At 38.0% G+C, this 20,598-nt stretch overlaps 2 protein-coding genes across 3 annotated transcripts; one reads left to right on the forward strand and one right to left on the reverse strand.

The window, feature by feature from the left end:
* Positions 1-6: 6 nt before the first annotated feature.
* On the reverse strand, positions 7-3,127 carry LOC144663195 (histamine H2 receptor-like). The gene is made up of 2 exons (XM_078524116.1): positions 2,945-3,127; positions 7-1,325 (listed from the first exon to the last, which is right to left on the reverse strand). The coding sequence occupies exon 2, from the start codon at positions 1,240-1,242 to the stop codon at positions 214-216; it is 1,029 nt and encodes a 342-aa protein (XP_078380242.1). The 5' UTR covers positions 1,243-1,325; positions 2,945-3,127; the 3' UTR covers positions 7-213.
* Positions 3,128-8,241: 5,114 nt separating this feature from the next.
* LOC144662341 (sodium/potassium/calcium exchanger 4-like) lies at positions 8,242-20,587 on the forward strand. Of its 2 annotated transcripts, none has more exons than XM_078523129.1 (11): positions 8,242-8,398; positions 9,262-9,421; positions 13,128-13,295; positions 13,443-13,626; positions 14,130-14,187; positions 14,581-14,774; positions 16,424-16,586; positions 16,768-16,881; positions 17,953-18,636; positions 19,243-19,413; positions 20,133-20,587. In XM_078523129.1, exons 2-11 carry the CDS (start codon positions 9,271-9,273, stop codon positions 20,337-20,339), a joined length of 2,094 nt encoding a protein of 697 aa, XP_078379255.1. In that variant the 5' UTR covers positions 8,242-8,398; positions 9,262-9,270; the 3' UTR covers positions 20,340-20,587. The 2 variants fall into 2 exon arrangements, with proteins under 2 accessions (XP_078379255.1, XP_078379256.1); XM_078523130.1 differs by having other exon boundaries at positions 18,055-18,636.
* Positions 20,588-20,598: the final 11 nt, after the last annotated feature.

Genomic DNA, 20,598 nt, shown 5'->3' on the forward strand with positions numbered 1-20,598 from the left:
CTGAATTTCAGGCAACCTTTTCTCCAGGTTACCTTCCTTGAAATGGCATTGCTCCAGATTTAAGGGAAAGCCCTGTGATAGGCAACCTCGTTCCCAGACCCTCTCGTCTTTTCCTCTCTTGTGAGGAGAAAAAGGAGAGAGGGGCGTGGGAACGAGGGTTTGGCACTTTATCTTTCAAAGGACGCTCCGGTGCGCCATCCTATTTCTGTGCCTCTAAATTATTTTTTCGTCGAGCTGTTGACCTGTCCAAGAGACTCTGTGCTGCGCGTCGCATCTCGCATTGTTAACAGAAGTTGTAATCTGCCTTGTAGTGACGCTGTGCGCCTGCATCATTCTCCTGTTCACACTGATTCTCCTCAGTACGTCCTTGAAGGCGGCCCTGAAATTCCTGTTCAGACAGCTGTAGATAAGCGGGTTTAGTGCCGAGTTACCGTAGTGTAACCACTTGATCATGACCAAGACTTCGCTGGGAACCCTGCAAGTTTTACAGTAGGTGAATATCAACGTGACCACGAAAAATGGGCACCAGCACGCGACAAACGCACCAATCACAATGCTGAGTGTTCGGGCGGCCTTTATGTCACGATTAAAGTTCTCCGCTACACGCCGATGAGTTGTCGATTGGCCCGGATGCACTCGACGGATGCTTCGTGCGTGTGTTAAGGCCACGTGGAATATTCGAGAATAAGCGATAACCATAATTAGCAGAGGAACGAAGAACGAAGCTAAGGAGACAAATAACGGGTAACCTGGCCATTTTAGTGGATTTATAGCCGCTATCGTCACAGAATAAATCCAGATGAATGCAATTCCAATCGCGATCCGATTGCGTGTCACTATGATTGGATAACGAAGCGGATGATTGACAGCCAGGAAGCGGTCGATGCTAATGAACACGAGATTCATGATGGAAGCGGTTCCACAGACGATATCAAAACACAACCAAGCTTTGTAAAATGTTGGAAAATTTACCGCATCAGGCTTGCCTGTTAGATTAACGGATAGCCACACAGGCATGGAAATAGCACCAACTAGAATATCGCTCACTGCAAGACTGATTATAAAAGCACTGGTGAAACTTTGAAGTCGCTTCGACATCACACAAGCTAAGCACACCAAAGTGTTACCAAACACAGCGAAAATTATTACCACGACAAGGAAGACATTGGTGACAATGAAGGCAAGATTGCGATTGCTGTTGGTTACTTGACGGGAAGAATTTGTAGGAACTGATTCGTTCATGTTTTGGCAGGCGGTTGGTGTAAAAATTGCTGTTAACCTTGGGTTTTGGCAAAACCGAAGCGTAGACGGGAAACTTTAATGAACTGCCGGATAGAAATAATTCAAGATCAGAACACACATAATTAATAATTTACCTTAATAAAAGGTAAAGTATAGTCTAGACTAGCCTCGTGGCCCGTTACGCCGGAGCTTATCCCGGTTTTCATAGCATGAAGCGGCTAGGAATATTTCTACCCTCCCCCCTGGACCCATTTGACACCCTCTTTCTACTTCCCAAATCTCAACCGAAGGGAAGTCAAAAGAGGCTCTGTTCGCAGGGTGCCCATTTGAGAGTTAACTATCTTAAGTTGAAAAGTTGAAAATTTGGGTCTTTTTTCACCGTTTGGCCCCCAACGAAAGTCAATCGCACGCCTTTCATTTGCATTTTAATTCCATTTTGACCGCCTTAAAACAGATTTTTTTTGCCACTTGTGTGCACTTGGGGAACACTTGTCAGCCTAACACAATCCACTATCCCGAGTCCCTGACCCAACATTTCCTAATATCGATTTTCCACTATTCCCGCGGAATCGTTTTTAGAAACATTACTTTGTGACAGAAATGAAATCGACGTCATTCCCTGGAGCTTTTTTCCTGCGAAATCCTCTCCATGGAAAATACGCGGATACGTGGTTTTCATTAGAAAATTAGTATTTGTTTCCTTACTCTGCTACGACTTACACTATACCCTCTTCGCAGAAAAACCGGTGCCTGAAACCTCCCCCCTGATAATAAAGGGATTTAATTCTTCTAGGATGAACAGGGGAAATTCAGGTACTGGACGCCTGTATATCAAGATCAAAACCCTTTCTGCCTGGAAAACTTAAAACGTGCTCGTACTTCCTGGCCTGAGAACACTTGCAGCCTTCATATCTTTTGACGTCTCAGGAGGAATCCACACAGTCAGCCCCGAGGATTTTATTAACCGAGAGAAACGCGGTACCAAAAATTTGGTAGTGCTTTGTTGTAAGTGTATGACAATCGATGTCTTTACTGAAGAAAGATCTGGTTCACTTTACAAGCTTGGGTTGCGCTTAAAGATCTGCTCGAAAAGAAAAAACATTTTGATCCCTTACCGTGTGTGTCCCAAACGGGCTACCTGATTGAAACTAATTATGCCTTCTTTTCGCTTAGTTGCAGTTTGTTTCAGTTTTCTGCAGTTTTCATTCTTTCTTACAGCGTAAAACAGCGCGCGATTTTTCTGCTAGAAAAGCAAAAAGAAACATTTTTAATCCACTTCCTAGTATACTATATTTGTCTCAAACGGGCTACCTGATTGAAACGAATTATGCCTTCTTTTCACCTAGTTGCACTTTGTTTTTCTCCGGGTTTCATTATTTCTTACAGCGTAAAACAGCACGCGATTCTATCAGGGAGAACAAACTTTCTTTGAGCTCATTGACTTTCTAAAACTGTGAATCAAAAATAAAAAGCTGACTTTCTTGAAAACGTCACTGATCATTTCCGCCGTAAAACGGAAAGCTATCGGCTGTTTTTCGCACTTACAAAGCAAAAAGGAACCGGTTGTATGTATTTTCTTCCATGTTTGATGTCTAAAACCAAAACCGCAGCCTTGTGATGCCTTCAATTGCTAGTATGAGGCATTATTTACAACAACAAGAGCATGTTTTGTTGTAATGTTAAAGAATTGAATTAAACTTACCTTGTGTGGGAGTGCCAGTGTTTCGTTTTAACTGAAAATAAAACTAGTAAAATATTCGACTTTCCCTAGTGCTTGCTGTTACTAATTACGTGACGTTTTGGCGAAAGGTTGTATAATATTCTCACCGATCAGATGCCGTCGTGGCTTTCTACGAAAGTTGTTCCTCCAAGCAAAACAAGCTGCGCTTTGCAGCCAAGGCGAACTGTAACAAGATATCAAATGGACGCGAACTTTTAAAGTGACTTATTCTGAAATCGGATCCTGGGAATGCAAATACTTTAGGCACCTGCATTTTAATGTTTTAGCTTCAGAGTACGGTGAAGGACTTTAATTGCTGTTATCAGTCGCAAATCTATAAAAAAGTTCAAACATCTAAATAGCAAAGCTTTTGAGTAGTTATTATTTTTTTTTTCACGCCCAAATCTTTGCCGGTTTTTTCTTAACGTTTATCTGATAACAATGTAATCAAATCCTCTACAATCTATTTTTGTGGCAATTTCAAACGCTGTTTTCCAACAGGCGATAAAATCGTCACGTAAAGGCGAGGCGTAAGAACTCTGCGTATGAAAAAATTAAGGTCATTTCTTTTTTTCCTTTTAAATAATTACTTAGTTTAAAAGCGAGCAAAATAATAACAAAATCGATCAAGGGAAGGACCACGAACTCTTTTACCAATTGTCAAAGCGGTTCTTTTTTTTCAACTATGTGAAGTAACAAAATTGTCTTTAGGAATAGAAACGCTGCCTAATGTGTTTGATTCGCTCCGTAAATACATTTTAGAGATAAAAGCCATTAAAGTGCCGAGGGGTTAAAAACTAATAACGAATTTGAAGATTTTTTACATGAGACATTTTTTGTGTCAGAGAACATCCTTTGAAATGAAAAGTGAAAAAGCCATTCATTTCCGGGCGTGATTATTCAACAGACTAAAGCAAATAGCAAGGTGGAAATTAAAAGAAATTAAAAAAGCGGATTACTGTCAAATGTCAATAGAAAATTTCTTGTACAATTAATACTGCAGGATTATACATATTACAAGTTCTTAGTTCCGGTGAGGTTTACATGATTTTTCCAGTAAATGATGACACTATTTTTCTTTTTCTGTTTCTTAAAAAGAGGTCCCCTCCATAATATACGTTTGTGGCTATTTTTGCTGTGCATTTTCTTTGGTAATTGTTATTTTTAATCTTTTGTTGTTAATAATGGGTTGTATTTCTTAAAATAATATTTGAACATCAAACCTCAATTGAAAGTCTTATGAAGGAGGGAGGGCGAGGCACACTGATTCAGAGAAAAGTCTTCTGGCGGTAGGCAGCTCATTTACCCCGACCAATTTGACACTAACTTGACGTTAAATGAAAATAATTCTTTAATTTAGACTTTACTGAGCAAGCATCCCTAGAGTCAATTTGTCAGTCTTAATACATGTTTATGTAGTGTAAGCAAGCAAAGTTTTACATTTTTGCCTAAGAAGGAAACCGCTTTCAAAACTTTGAACCAACTATCTCTTCAAATGTAGTCTCCCTGCTTTCGCATAAAAACAATTTTTGTCTGGTTACATCCTTTATAAATACATTTTCGCCTTGCCTGGCTCCGAACCACGCTAAAACTTTCCTTTCTCTGCTAATTAACTGCCCAGTGTGATCGTTCAACTGTCGTTGGCAATGACCTTTGCAATCATAATTTGCAGTGCAATCAGAAAATTTGTTTGTCCTCGAAATTGCAGACTGAAGTCTGTTTGTTATTATTCTTTGCACCATTATGGCGCCAACTCGAGAGATAAAGAAATACATGTTTGCTATGTTTCACACAGGGTTATACATTCCGCGATTCCAGTGTTCCTAGTTATCCTGCTGATTCCGAAATGTAAGACTTACACCATCCCCCTCCCATATTTAAGCTTATTTCATGTCCTTCGTGAGGAATTGTGTGTAGATGCTATTGTTCTAAGCGATTGCTTAGGGCCTTAGGGATATATTGTGCTGAAAACTTTCTCTTTTTAATCGCTCGATTATAGTTAGTTTGCTTCAGTTTGGATTAGGGCTGTCCACAAGTTGCTCGGCAACTTTTTGGCAACTTTTCATATTTCGAGCAACTTTTTCCCCTTCGAGCAACTTTTTTCCTCTCGAGCAACTTGTTGCATTTTGAGCAATTTCCAGACCGAAGATCTCCTGAAGATTATCCGAGTTTCGTTCAAAGACTATACGAACGTTTCCGAAGATTTACGAGGTTTGCCGAAGATTTTCGAGGAACATCTGAAGACCAACTTTCGGCTCATTCTTCATTAAAACATTACAAAACTCGTCAGCAAACATGACGTCATCCATATCTTCACGATTTTTTTCGAGCCGGTTAAAGAAATTAAGAAATCCTTGTTATTAAACAAATTTTCCCCTATATGTTATTTAGATACTTCTTTTGCTGTAAAATTGCATAAAACTGATTAGAAATGTGACCCTCAAAGAAAAATTAGCATATATTTAGATAATTTTTTTTTATTAGAAGCAGCGTTTTGTATTTTTTGGGGCAACTTTCGAGCAACTTTTTTTAATCAGAAGCAACTTTTTGGATTTTTGGAGCAACTTTTGAGCAACCTTTTTGAGAAATCTCAAGCAACTTGTGGAAAGCCCTAGTTTGGATAGGGGGTGCACAAAGGCACTTTTATACTGTATAAATAGCGATTGACCAGAAATGCGCAATGATGAAGTTCTTCAGCTAGGGGATGACCAACGCTTTGCCGATTGGTCAATGTGCGATTGCTCTGGAACGCTCGCTCTAAGAATTTACAACTGATAAAAAAGGTAGGTTTATATGACATCTAACAAGTTTAAAAAAGTCCAAAGCCTGCTACACAGTGTTGTCGAGGTATACGTATATGATGTTAACATTAACTTTATGAGGCTTATTAAAAATTAGCAATGTTATAATACAATTGCTGAGTTTTGATTGGTTAACAGACAGTGGTATACGAGCTCATATACCATGGGCAAGAAATATGGTAGGTTAACGCGTCAACGAGAACAGTCGGGGAGCTCAAATATTAAAATTTTTGGGTGTTTTGCGCTTGTTGGATATGAGATAGTTAGAGCCGTTTTCACTTGAGTGTCGAAAGTAATTCGCGTTTGTTTTGGTTTTGCATTACTACGCTTCGTGATTGTTTTAAAAATCTCGCGCCACTTTCTCAGCCAATCAGAAGTAAAACCAAAACCAATCGTGACTCGCTCACGCACGTTTTCCCGCGCTTCGTGCCTACGACATGTATTTGCTTCGAGTTATGATTGGCTAACTGGTTGGTCTGTGTCTTTTATGATTGGTCAGAGTAATTACTTTGGTTTTGGTTTTACGCAATTGAAAACTGCTCTATAGCCAACGAGACGCTACGCGCCTCGTTGGCTACCTTCCATCTCATATTCAACACGTGCTCATGGAATAAAGTTGCCTCGTTTTCATTTCTTAAGAGAGCGACATAGAGACCTGGGCATGAGAATGGTTGACAGTCCGCCCGGATCCATTTTTTTATTCATCGGAAATTAATCATTTATTGGGGTATTTCGATTCTAAACGATTAGCTGACAATAAAAACAACACGTAAAAAATTACTCAAATCAACGGGAAGCAAACAAATGAACTATGATAACAGGTACTTCACGTTTTGTTTACGTTCACCAGGCACTGAAAAAAATAGTGGCATTCTAAATTTCCGATTTAATGAGCAAAGAGTTATACTTCCTTGCCTATAAGATCAGTTTTTATAATTTCGATATGCAAATGTTTTGGTTTAACCTTTCATTTCAGTTAATATCAACAAGTGTCCCGCTGGTTGTTTGAAGTTAACTGATTCGGGAAAAAAATAAAATATTCAAGACCATCCAAGTTTTGTTTTGAACGTGTATTTTTAGAGTTGACTTCTCAATGACGCTTTACTTCAAATACACACAGAGGCAAATACGTCAAACGGAAAGAAAAAAACGAAAGCTACACTTATACCTTTTAAATTTATTTTTATAATTATGAATTTGGGGGCGTTTTTCCGCAATTTAAAAAATCAATAAAATCACATCTTGACGATAAAAAAAAAAATACTAAAAGCCTGATTTCATGCAACTTTTTCCAGAGTAATTAATCATAATTCTCATAACATTTTGGTTTATTAAGTGGCTAGTAGCAAATTCGTTGGTTATATACAGCTGTTATTGACAAACTAGCGCGAATGTTATTTTGCGATGGAAATTTTGCGGTGATCTCACTCAGCGAGACAGGAAAACAACTTGCTATAGATTGATCGTGAAGCTCGGCAGTTTTCCATTTAAACAGACTCGAGGTAGGTACAAATTACCTTTATTTAAATTCAAATCTATAAAGACCTGCGCTTTATCTTTTTTATGAATAGAAAATCACAAAGTCAGGCAAACGAGGTTTTATGGCGTGCGAGACATCTGAAAACCTGCGTATGAAATATATTAGGAATTGTATTCCTTTTTTGAGCAGATGGTTTCATCTGAAGTCTTTCCCTGGGAGATCGTTAATTTCATTTTCAAGTAAAGCTTTGTATTTTAAATGACCAACAACTGGCCTTGTCGAAAACTTGGTCTACTATTTGACACTTTATGTTTGTGAAATCTTGCACGCCTCGTAAAGTTTCCATAATGCATAAAATACACAAGCTCCTTTAGTTTACCACGGATTTTCACAACAACGCTTTTTGTGCGGAAGTCAGTAAAATCGGCAAATGGTACTGTCGAAAATTTCACCGGCTATTTTTTTATTTTCAAACGACGTGAATCTCGAATGATTTAGTTTAAAATCATTTGCAAGACTAAAGGTCCCTAAAACTAATAACAGTCTCGGTGATAAGTTGGTTGGAGGAAATATTTTTATTATGCGGCAAGAATTATTTTGATGTCGTGAGACCACAATCTCTCCTGCCGGTAATTTTCGTCAAGATTGGATGGAATATTGAAGGTGCGTGGTGCATATTTAAACAAAATTACATAATTTTGGAGGGTTTTTTTAATCGAAATTTGAGGAAAATTTCTCTTTTTTAATCAGTTGCAACAAGAAAAAATATTATTTGCCGTTCACCGTTTTAAAAGGGCATTTAAAAATATTTGTCGACTGGAAACGGGCCTCTTAATACATGCGATCATATTTTTTCTTCTATAAACAATGTTTTGTTTTTCCAAGCTTCTTTCTGCCAAGCGGTAAATAATTCATAGCTTTTAGTTCTAGATTTTGATGTCTGCGAGGCCGATAGGCCCGAAGGAGCGAAAATCACTTGATTAGGGCGTTACCTTGGTTACGCTGACGTAATTGTGACGCATCGGTGCTTTTGAATGGCGAAAGCCTTGATTCACATCCTACAACGGCTATGGGGGTGGACAGAATATCAAACGGTGATAGAGTATGAAAAAGAAGAGAAAAAATTGCATAACCTTATGCAGCCGTGGATAAGAGGTATTTTTCTATGCAGTTAACTGTCAGTTTGTAGCTCTTGTCGCTGCAAGGTGGTTGAAAACAATCTGGCGCTGTTTTTCTATCCCCTTGACATCTCGCCATACAAGCTTGATATTGAAATGAAGCATTGTCCACACTTCGCCTCCAACAAATGAAAATTGGACATGCATTGAAATGTTCATTTATTCAAATCGTCAATTACAGTCATCGGAGGAAATTTCAATTACTTTGCGTTTCATTGTTTTTAAGTTTTCGATGCAGCTTTCATGACTCTTCGAGCGGTGGCAGGAAAGAAAAATTCCGCGGGAAGGAAAGATTTCATTTCCCGTGTGCGGCGCACAAAATTTTACCTGAGAATCTTATCAAAAACTTCAGATTGCTTTTCTGACAGATTACTATCGCTGCAGGGAGTTGGTGAAAATGTATTTCCGTAAACAGCGTAAACATGTGCAGTTGTTTGGGTTTTAAGTGATCTTCATTTTTCGCACGTCAAAACTCTTCGCCAGTTGCTTTTGTCAAACATCGTCTTTGGACAACTCGTTTATAGCCAGTGAGTTTTGCGTCGTGTTTATTGAACGTGAGATAAACTAAAGCTCAACAGTTTAATTCCTGAAGCAAGGTAGATTAAATTGTCCAAATAGGAACCAGGAAATAGGGAAAATAAAAATTAAACGGGCTATCAGAACTTAACCTTAACTCGGTCTTTGTAATCTTGCTCAAATTTTCGGAGATCTTAGTTACGTTTTGATGTTTTGCTTTCAATGGGCTAAACTACTTTTAGGCATAATTTGCCGTGAATATTTCATGACATAAACGAATCATATTTAGCTAACACATGTCTGTTTGTCTTATCCAATTTTCAGCCGCCGAAAATGAACTGGCGTAGAGGAAGAAAGACGTTTTCATCGAGGCCACCACTTCGAAAATGTCTGATCTTGTGTCGTCGTATTTTGGTGATATCATTGTTCGTTGGTTGCGGTTTAATGTTGAAAGCAGCAGCCGACGGCTTAGAATTGACAGACGGTAAGAATTTCAGCTCTTTTTGTCCACGTTTTAACAACAAAATTATTGGATTTTAATCTGTCTCGTGGTTTATCGGTCTTATGGTTTACAGTAAATGCCTAAGAAACTACGTAAGCAATAAAGACGCCGAAACAACGCGGCGCATTTCATTCTTCCAGGTATCTTCGGCCAATTTTCATAAAATATTAAGTTTTGAGGTAAGCAATGTCTTCTCGAAATCTTCAGTATTCTTGCTTGGATTTGACAAAGTGTAAAGACCAAAAAATGCGAATTTTTAGACTTTACTTTTCGTTTAAAAATAATAATTTAAAGTTTGCAGTGCTCAAACCGGAACCTTGCCAATTCACGGCGAACAAACAAGAAAAAATAACCACATCATCAGACTTATAATAAATATATTTTGCAAAACATTTCCCGGCGTAAGTAAATTTTCCAAAAAATAAAGCATTTATACCTTAGCGCAATCAATAAACATCCTTCCTGAATCTGTTTAACTTTAATTTAGCGAAGATCTCGCCAAATTCAGTAAAAATAATTGCTTACACTGCCGAAAAAATAAATATAAAAGTTTGACGGGAAAATCTGTTGTAAGTGGCAATTAGAGAAGTGAAGCACATCGCCACAATTTAATGTCAGAACGGTTTCCTGACAAAGAAGTAAGTAATTGCCTATGGTAATTTACTCGCTTAAAGAAAGTGCCGATTATATAAGTATTACAAAATAGCTTCCAGATGTCTTGCCTCAAGAAAAAAATAAAAATAAAAAACAAAACAAAAACCAGGCAATTTGTTTGTTTGTTAGTAGTTGGACAATGCGCAGAAGTATTAAAATTTGTTTCATTTGTAGTTGCACTGACAGACTCCTTCGCTTCTTCGCTCTTCTTCCGGCTTTGCGTCAAATACAAACTTAGGAAAAGGTGCTTTAAAAACTTAAGAACAAAATAGACCACTAGCACCTTGAAAACAATACGTAAGAAACGGGTCTTGTATGAACCGAGTTGTGTAATCAAATGTATAAAATTTGCCACTAAAACATTTCACTCTGTTTCCCTTTTCCCGCAGGAAAACGCAATAAGATGCTTTAATAATTCTTGCTTGCCTAGCTAGCTGACGTGTTTCGTTTTAGAATGTCATCATAGTTAGAAACTTATTGTGACCTGTATACTATTTTCGGCCAAAAATTTAAATTTGAATCGAGATTTTTATCATCATTAATTACACATAAGACACTATACAGGCATTAAAATATCCGAAATAAAAATTTTGCAATAAAGTTTTGTTTTGCTATACAGAATATTAGCGATGTTTAACGCTCTGTATTGGCCTTAGTGTTCACTTTACAAAACAATTTATGCATGGCTGTAAATTTTGATGGGACCCCATACCGCAACCTAATCCCATTATTGTTCAAAGCCTTTTTCCCAGAAGACAAATTTTTTATATTTTATTTTGCTTCTGCTTATGTATAAAAACAATCACTGGTAAGGTGTTAAGTACTGCCATTTCAAAGGACCTGTCACTTTACTACTAAAATGCAAATTTTATTATTTTTCGCAAGGGGTTCTATGTGTTGAAACGAGCACAAGAACAAAGCAAGTTTTGGTCGTCGACACAAACTGCTTTTCATTTTCACCCAAAGTAATTTCCTCCCATGAGTAATAAAGATGTCCAGATTAAGGGTTTAAAGGAAAAACAATTAAAGCGAACTTTAATTAAATAACAAATGAAAGAGTCCGAGAAAAATATTGTCTATATATTGGTTTTATAAACCAAGATTTTGTTTTGTTGTCTATGTGCTGTTATTTAATCAGAACCTTTTATGCAGGCTCAATCAGTAGTTAAAATATATTTTAACATTTAGGGGTTCCTAATTTTATGTCATCTGAAAGGCAGATTTTTATTTACGAAACCCAACATTAATAATTAGATTTCGACAACTGCATCACCTGAAGAAAACGATTGTCCACTAGTCTCAATTACCTCGGTCACAACGAAAAACAAATTAATTGGGCATTCCACTCAATAGTGCAACAATCAAGACTTTAAATGTCAATATTTGTTGAAGAGCAAACGTTGCATTTATCTTATCATTTTTCTTCAAGATTGCATCAATTAAAGCAAACTACGGTACCTCAATTTTTTTTATTCGTTAAAAATACCGCGTCGTTTTCCCGATAAGACTTTGTGAACCTCGATCCTGCTTTTGTTTTAACACCCACATAAAAGCCACGTTTATTAAATTTTGTGAATTTTTGTCAGCTATTGTCTTCACTTGTTAGAAATCCTATTTACCGTTCTTAGGAAACTAAATAAATTTTTAATTATTTATAGGACAGGAACAACGAACACCTCTTCTTGTTTTGGCGTTAAACTGCAAAGTGGTCTTTTATTGCCAGAAGTGACAAAAAATTGCATTTCAATAAATGAGTAACACAAGAACTAAATGAATTGCACGAGCTGGCCTATATTGTTTTGCGTTCCCGAACTGCCTCTATGAAAAAAGGGAATAAAGTTCTTTTTTTAGACTTGTAGGATAGCAAAGAATAACTGAGATATATAATCACGATACGGAGGCTTATTTCCTTTATAATAATAACTTTGTATGTTTTATATATCCTTCTCGGACTTCACTGAATATTGTAATTTGTTTGGAGGTATTCAAACATCAATAATAATACAAAAGTTTGAATTAAGGGTAAAGAAAGGAATGAACGATAAATTAAATGACGATTTTTTTACGTTGGGCGCGCTCATACAAGACAACTAAGAGAACTACAACTAACCGGCTGTTAAACCGGCCTCCTAAGAGCACAAATTTCGTGGCGTACTATTTACTCTACTGGAGCTGGGTAATAAAACAATGTATTTTCAATGTATTTTATACTGTCTTCGGCTTATAGCTGTAGCAACAACCTTCGCATATAAATAGATTCTTATAAAAACTTTGCACAAAATTGTCGTAACATAATGTCAATACCCGATTCCCTCTATAGCGCGCGCCTGCAGGGAATCAATCACGGTAGTTGTATTCGTCAAACCTTGCGCGAGACAGTCTCGCGCTTGGTTTGATGAATACAACTACCGTGATTCCCTGCAGGCGCGCGCTATAGGGGGAATCGGGTATTGATTGCAACAAGGCCGCAACTTGTAAATCTGAAGCTCAAAATGTTTTCAATAGGTGAACGGTGGTTTAAATGCGGGATTTGTTCGTGGTAACTGATGAACGGAACGATTTTTTGCAGATTATATTTAAATCTTTATTGACCAAATAGAAAGTGACGCTTATCTCTAAAATCCGCGATAGACGTTTTCTGTAATTACTGAAATTTGACTTGAGGGTTTAAAAACTAACAGATATGTTTTCAGTGAATTAATACTGACGTATCTAGGTAGGAGTAAATTGTACGTAAAATATTCTAAGCAATTATTGTGCTGCAATATATCCTCCGGGTCTTCGTTACCCACAAATGTGCTTTTTCCTCAAGCAACTCCCGATATCATCATTTCGTTTTTGAAACACTTGAATCAATAGACATTGTATCTTATAGTTCTTATGACTGGCTCACAGAAATACATTTCTGTGTAAGTTAAATGGTTGCAACACTTGAAAACTCAAAAAAGCATTTACTAATGCCCAGGGACTGAAATAAAAAGCGTTACACTTGCACTTCTATAGTATTAAATTACTTTTCACAATTTTCCCACAGAATCAATTTTCCGATCAAGACATCTGCTATCAACTGTTGAGTGGGAAACCTGTAACTTTGAAATTGGCCACGCAAGGAACTATTCCAATCGAGAATCGTGGTGGGCTCCTACTAAGGCATATGGCTGGCTAGCGTTACATATTTTTTGCGTTCTTGTTATCTTCATAGGTAAGTATGATCTGTTTATCAACATTTCAGTATTTATAGAAAGTATTATTATCCCAGCCACTTTTCGCGGAAAATATAAAAGTTTTGTCACTTTTCTCCGTATTCACCGAAAATAAACTCCTAGTTTTTTATTTCATTGTTTTACAGCACTTGCTATTGTTTGCGACGACTTTTTCGTACCATCTTTAGAAGCTATTTCCGAGAAATTAGATCTTTCCGAGGATGTTGCAGGAGCAACCTTCATGGCTGCAGGTTCTTCTGCTCCGGAGTTATTTACCTCTGTTGCGGGAGTTACTGTCGAGAGCGATGTTGGGATTGGAACAATAGTAGGGTAAGATATAAGCTTAGTACTTATTTTTCCGTTGTAATGACGGACAATCAGTTATAATTAGGCATAGTATACGCAAACTGTTTGAAAGGCTCTCCTTCTCTGGGGGGTTTGGCTCCCTTATCAATATCGGGTCTTACTATATGATCTGTAAGTTGAATCTTAGAAGATTTCCGTGGAAAAGGGAAGGAAAATCGCGCGGAATGTCGCCTGATACTTAGCTGACGGAGGCTGTCGGCCGAGTTGTAAAATCAGACGATATTCCGAAAGATTGAGCAGTCATAATTGTTTTATTATTCAACAATTTATAATTATTTGGTTATGCCGCGCTTTACGAAAAGACAGACGAATCTTGCCAACCGGTATATAGTAATAACCCTTTGCGCAGGATATATGTTATGTTCGGATGACAGATAACAAGAACCTTCTGTCCTTATTTGGGCATCCGGATAAAGTGGAGACCGAAGAAACTGCTACTAACTTCAAAACTTTCTTTTACATCATAGGAGTGCAGTATTCAACCTCCTTGTAATTATTGCTCTTACCGCAGCTTTGGCTGGAAAGGTAGGCCTTGATTATTGGGTTGTTTATGTCATGTTTCCTTACTTCTCTCAGCTGAAAGCTAGCTTGTGAACAAGACTTCAAAGTGGGATAAATCCACGTGGTGTAGGACAAAAAACATCAGCGAAACAAGCGAGCAGAACACGGTCTATTGAAATCTTCCTGGCGGGAGCCTGTTCATATACTACTATAAACTAGAAATGTCAAAGCCTTGTAATGTTCAGAGGTAGAACTGAAATCGCCCACTTAGAACTTGATTAAACATAGCACGAACAAGACTGTGAACTCATCGGGGTTGTGCCTCTTTGGTCGACACTAACAAAGGAAAATCATATGTCATAATGTAGAGTAACACTCTTTGAGGATTGACTGCGTATATTTTGACTAATTCTTTAGGTCCTTCAGTTAGATTGGAGACCGCTCATAAGAGACTCTATATGCTACGCCCTGTCAATTGGATTTTTTTCGTGGTTTGCATGGGATGGCAAGTTCGAGCTTTACGAGTCCGTAATTCTCCTAGCCCTTTACTTTTTTTACATACTACTCATGAAGTTCAACGGCAGGTTAATGGATCTCATGGCGGGAGCAAAGTAAGTAACTCTGCATTTTCTGTCGCCATATTTCTTTTGATTTTGGGAGTAAATAGACCTAAGACTGACATGTAGATGACTTTGTTGAAAGCTTTGCATGTTACTTATGATAAATGTACAACCTTTCCACTATGTCTGAGTCAGCTCTGAATTACAATTCGAACTGCTTTAGACTTCATCTGTGCATGTAGCTGCGATAACGGCAATCGGCTATTAATGAGAAAAAACACAGCGCGCGCTTGCAATTTCTAGATCGATGAATTTAAGGCCCGGTAATACGGGCAACATTTTTGTTCAACCTGTCTCGCCATAATGTTGCATTGCAAGTTCAACGAGTTGTTGCCCGTGTTACTACCGCGTGCTCAACTTGTCTCGCAACAAATTTCGGTGTTGCAAGTTGAAAAAAATTGTTGCAAAAAGTAGAACTCGGTTCTACTTTGTGCAACATGTTGCTGCAACTTGCAACGCCGAAATTTGTTGCGAGAAAAAATGAGCGCGCGGTAGTAATACGGGCACCACTTGTTCAACTTGCAATGCAACAATTTTGCGAGACAAGTTGAACAAAAATGTTGCCCGTATTACCGGGCATTTACCGAATAATTAACATGTAACACCGTATAAAATGGAGGGGGGTACGTTAACGTTCGTGTGCATGTTTATTTGTTTTGCACTTTTTGTGTCGATATCAAACACTTTAAACATAAACCAGACCCTCATATTCAGATATAAACTGCGATTTAACTAGTCTCTAAACGCGATTTATAAAAGTTTTTCGTGTAAAATATGTGTATTTACAATTTAGTAAACTTATACAATTACATTTATATGACATATTTTTTAAAACAATTATAAACGTTTTTTCTAACGCCAACGGTTCTATGTCTTATTGGTCACCGAGCAGAATCATCTCAAGAGACGAAGAACTTCCATTGGATTCTTCTTATACACTGTTAGTACAACTCAATTCTGTTTTCCTCCTTTGAGTAAAATTAAAGACACCCAAAAACGATAAAATGAGTAAATGAAAGGAAATGTCAGGAATGAAACCCCCTTCTAAGAATTGGGGCAAAAATAACGTTAAATGCAATCGAAGTTATCGTTAGTTAGGACGTCAGAGTTAAACATATTGTAAACAGATAAATCGTGTTATCGATACAGTTAATATGTCAAAGTTGACGTCTTCTAAACAATAGGTAAATTATAGGTATATTTAAAATAAACAAGTATTGTATCACAATAACAGCAAAACAAGTGTTCTTGCCGTGAATCACTGACAGAAACTAAATAACTGAGATAATTTAATAGACTTAATATTCGGTATAAGTCTATATGATAAATCATGTATAAGAAAGTAAAAACCTTGTATCATATCGTCATGAACACTCTAGCTTGGGAACACACGACAAAGGCCCGTGCTTGTACATTTCTCTCGTGTTCTTTAATGCCCGTCTTGATTTATGACGTAATACCTGAGGCTTGGGTGTTACACTTTGTGAACTATCTGGAAAGAGGCACGAGCCCAAAACTGTAAGCATGCACACGAAAGTATTCACCAAATCGCACACACTCTAAGCAGAACTTTTTAACCCGTTCCACCACATTCTTCGCATCACAACACAGGGAAAATGGTTTTGCCCGTTCCTTTGTAGGCACAAGGGAGGACAAGTCAGCCCTCAAAATACAGAAGTAACACAATTTGTAAGTAGTGACATTGATATCCAGACGGATCAGAATGCACAAAGTCCCTCTGCTGCAGTACTTCAAGGTCGGCAAGGAACACCAGCAGGAAAACTACCTCCTATTAAATCTGCGGTAAGGAGGCACTTTGAGTACTGTTACTGCAGGAATACAATTCGAGGGACAACACTTTCTTAATAGGGGGGGAGGGGAGCAATAAATAAATAAATAGCCAAGACAACTGCAAAACTTTGATAATGAACGCGTGGCTTATTGAATGTATGTATTGACAGCACCTTACTTTTTTAACTTACAGGAGAGTCACGAGGGTGAAGGAGACTACTCACACGCTCATTTAACGCCACAAGTCAGTGAAAACAGAAGCCACAGATTTCAACACGCTCACAAAGGACAGATCTCCAAGTCATTTGTAAGCACGCATTTCAAAATGTCAGCATGCTAAAAAATAACGAGTTGTTTATGGATTTAGCATTACGTAGATTAGCTTGGGACAATCTTTTGTTTTTTTTTTTAATTTAAACCGGCTATTTGGGAGTTAAAAAAACCCTGTTGGAAGCCCGTCGTTCGCAATCGCCCTTGGATTTTTTTTGTCGAAACTGATGGAAAATGTTAATTTCAGTCTCAGTGACCCTGGCCAATTAGCGACCTTAGATTGGATCGGTGTTGTGGCGGTTTTCTTGTTTTTTTTTTTTTTTTTTTTGGTTTTTTCACTGTCTCATAGACAGCTGAGTATGATTATTAAGGGAATAATTTTACCAGAACAGATATTGCACTAGAATGACGGTAAGGAAACCTTTTATATCGGAAAGCATAAAATGATGTGTAAGGTCGGAATGGGTTTTTTTTTTGCAGTGAAAACTGTTGTGAGAAGGTACTGAAATTTTACGCTTATCCACTTGTGTTTATGTAGTTAGGTAGATTGCAGTCAAGGCAGGCCGGAAGAATGACAGTTGTGCTTCAGGGATAGTTCAGATCATACAGATCAGTGCAGGTTGAAGGCAAATATGGCAGTAGAGACAGGAACTTTAGACAGACAGATTAGAAATTGTTTCCCTTAGTTTGAGGTCTCGTAATAAGCGAAAGTCATACTTCTTATACTGAAATCTTGTATTCATGCCAGGAATGATCCAAAGAAGTAAAATATGAAAAGAGAAAAGGTAGCTATAGCAAACATCAAAAGAAAAGAGGGAAAGAAAAAATAAATGTGTAGGCATTTCACGGGAATGTCAAACCCTTTGTTGTGGTTATAAGTCAAAGAAAACGCTATAAACTGCGAAGTGCCACCTTAAAAACAGGAGTAAAACAGAACATTCACAAGCTTATTGAAGGACAAACAAATCCTGGTGGTCGTTGTCGAGTGTCACAGAAAGCTAGTTAGCTGAGGCTAGCCAATTGGCAATGCAAACAAACCTTTCATATTCCAAGTTTAATTCAACATTCCTGTCTCTACTTTTCGAACGATGTCCGTTTTCAACCACAGATTAATCTATCCCTGGGACGCAGCCATCATTCGACGCCTCCAGTTAGGCCTCGGCTGTCAGTATCATATCCGACTCTAAGAGACATTTATGACAACCCTAAGGCACATCGAAGGAGCTCCATAGGATTCCTTACCCCAGGAGAAGGGCTTAGACTCAAATCCGTGGCACAGAAACAAATAATGCGCGAGTACGCCAGACGCCAATCAGATATGATGAACCAGCCAACGGTCGCTGTTGTTCATGTGGACGCCAACGGAAACGCCCACACAGTACCCCTAGACGATGATAAGGAGACGAAAGTCGGCGTCGAGTCCATGGCTGATGTTAAAGCAGGCGAGGAAGAAGAAGAAAAAATGAAACCTTGCCCATGTTTACCTGCAGTGTCCGCCGAGTTTCCAGAGTATCCTGAGGAGGGAGGTGTCCTCGCCCCGTTAAAGTTCTCGCTGGGGTGGGTGCTATTTGTGCTGAGCTTTCCGTTCATCTGTATGTTTACCTGGACCATTCCGGACTGCAGCAAGCCGCACAACCGGAAGTACTTCTTAGCTTCGTTCACGATGTCGATCGTTTGGATAGCCATTTTAAGCTTTGCCATGGTGACGTTGGTTGGACGATCGGGGTGCATCCTAAGCGTGGACAAGTTTACCATGGGATTAGTGGTCATCGCTATTGGTACTAGTGTTCCAGTAAGTTGTTGATTCGAAACTTGAAGTTTTAAAAATTGACAGATTTTCTATTACACTAACAGGGCAAGTTTTTCCTTTTTATGCCTTGCCTTAGAAATTCTTTTTTTCTGTACTTATTCACGAGTTATTCAATGTAATGATCATCATGACTACCTGTAGATACGAGTACAGTGTCGTGCGTTTGTTTGCTGTAATAAAGTAAGGTATACTAAAAGTCATATCTGGAAGAACGTTACGTAATCGCATGCTACACTTACTAAAAATGTGCTGGAACTTACGTACTGCAAACATGCCCTCTTTCCCATGTCTCAGTGCATACAAAGGGGGCAACGCTCGAAACTTCAGCTTCCCAAATTTGCTAAGGAGGTTAATCTACCTTAATCAACATCAGGTTGATAATCAACCAAGTGTTTCTAACAAAAACCTAAGTAGCTACGGTCTTTGTCTTTTTTGAGAGAGAAGTGGAACTACTTCCAATCGATTATATTATGAACACCGAATCAACAAAAGCTATCTTTTGAAAGGGTTAGCTGTGGTAAACAAAAGGGTACAGTATTGTTTCTTTGGACAAGTAGTACAACACATCATAAAATACTATCTTTTCAGGATGCTTTGAGCTCCATTATTGTCGCACGGGATGGATTTGGAGACATGGCTGTTTCAAATGCCATTGGATCAAACGTGTTTGACATCAATCTTGGTATTGGCTTGCCGTTTGTTATCAGAACCTTGATTGATAACTTCGAACCTATCCATTTACTAACACCAAAGGAAGAGGTAAGATATAAACATATTTAGTAGAAACTCAGCTGTGTTCTATTGGAAATCCGCGAATCTGATTGGTTCTCCCACTGTTTTCTATTCGCCGATAGAAAACAGCCGCGCGCGCGTAGCTCTTTAAGTGGTAAATTTTCTTGATTTTTGTCTTCAAAGTGCACAATATTGTAGGTTTTGGATTGCAATCCTTTAGAGTTTCTACTAAAACAATTAGACTACTCACCCTCGTTTTCTATGAGCGATAGTCAACTCGGCTGCGCCTCGTTGACTATTTGCTCATAGAAAACTCGGGCTCGTAGTCTAATTGTTAAATAGATTACATCAAGTCGTGTAACTCGCGGCTACATATTTCGCACTGTGCATCTTACTGTGCGTAATTTTCTTTGCAGCTAAGCATGTCGGACAGAGAAAGTAGATTCGATGTAGTTTGAAAATGCACGCCTTTTAGTCGATACAATATGATCTATCACGTCTCTAATAGCTAAAACTGTATTGCAAGGAATCATGAAAAACCTTTCGCCGATCATCTCTCTTTCCGTGGACACGGTGACCTATTCTTTATATTCTGCATTTTGAAACATCACATTCCAAAAATATGACACGTGCGGTGCATTTAAGCTTAACAGCGCGATTGTTTCTGATGTCTGAAAATTTCACTATCTTTGTAATTTTTATAGCTTTCGTCAGTTTATTGATGTTTACTGTTTTTGTCCCTGTAGGAAATGCTTTCTTCAGGTAGCCTTGTAATGGTACCGCACGTCAAATTTGGCTTCATTTTGCTCCTCATCCTAATCATCGCCCTTGGGATTTTTGCGGGCGTGCGGTTTAAACTTAACAGACAAATTGGTTTCTCGTTTATCGTTATGTATATCGCGTTTGTCATCTACGGTTACCTACAAGATCTGGTGTGCGACTACGATTGTTGATCGAGAATTGTTTGTCACTTATGGATAAATTCACACTACCTTATTAACTCTTTACTTAAATATACTGGTCATTTTTTGCCAGAAGGAATTTTTTTTCACCTTTGTACACTACATTTGCGTTGCTGATCTTATTTTCACACTGTTACTGAGCAACCAGCCAGAACCATTCACAATAAATCTCAATTGGTTCTTGAAGTTTAATTTGAAATGTTATTTTTATACAAAGTGAAATTTTTTAAAACCGAAAAGAATCATATTG

This window comes from Oculina patagonica, chromosome 8, assembly GCF_052425735.1.
Source record: "Oculina patagonica isolate OP01 chromosome 8, crgOcupat, whole genome shotgun sequence".
NCBI lineage: Eukaryota > Metazoa > Cnidaria > Anthozoa > Scleractinia > Oculinidae > Oculina > Oculina patagonica.

Coding starts and splice junctions, on each gene's coding strand:
- LOC144663195 (XM_078524116.1), bottom strand. CDS start 1,242: ATGAACGAATCAGTTCCTACAAATTCTTCCCGTCAAGTAACCAACAGC.
- LOC144662341 (XM_078523129.1), top strand. CDS start 9,271: ATGAACTGGCGTAGAGGAAGAAAGACGTTTTCATCGAGGCCACCACTT. Junction 9,422..13,127: donor CGGCTTAGAATTGACAGACG/GTAAGAATTTCA, acceptor ATTTTCCCACAG/AATCAATTTTCCGATCAAGA. Junction 14,188..14,580: donor CCGCAGCTTTGGCTGGAAAG/GTAGGCCTTGAT, acceptor CTAATTCTTTAG/GTCCTTCAGTTAGATTGGAG.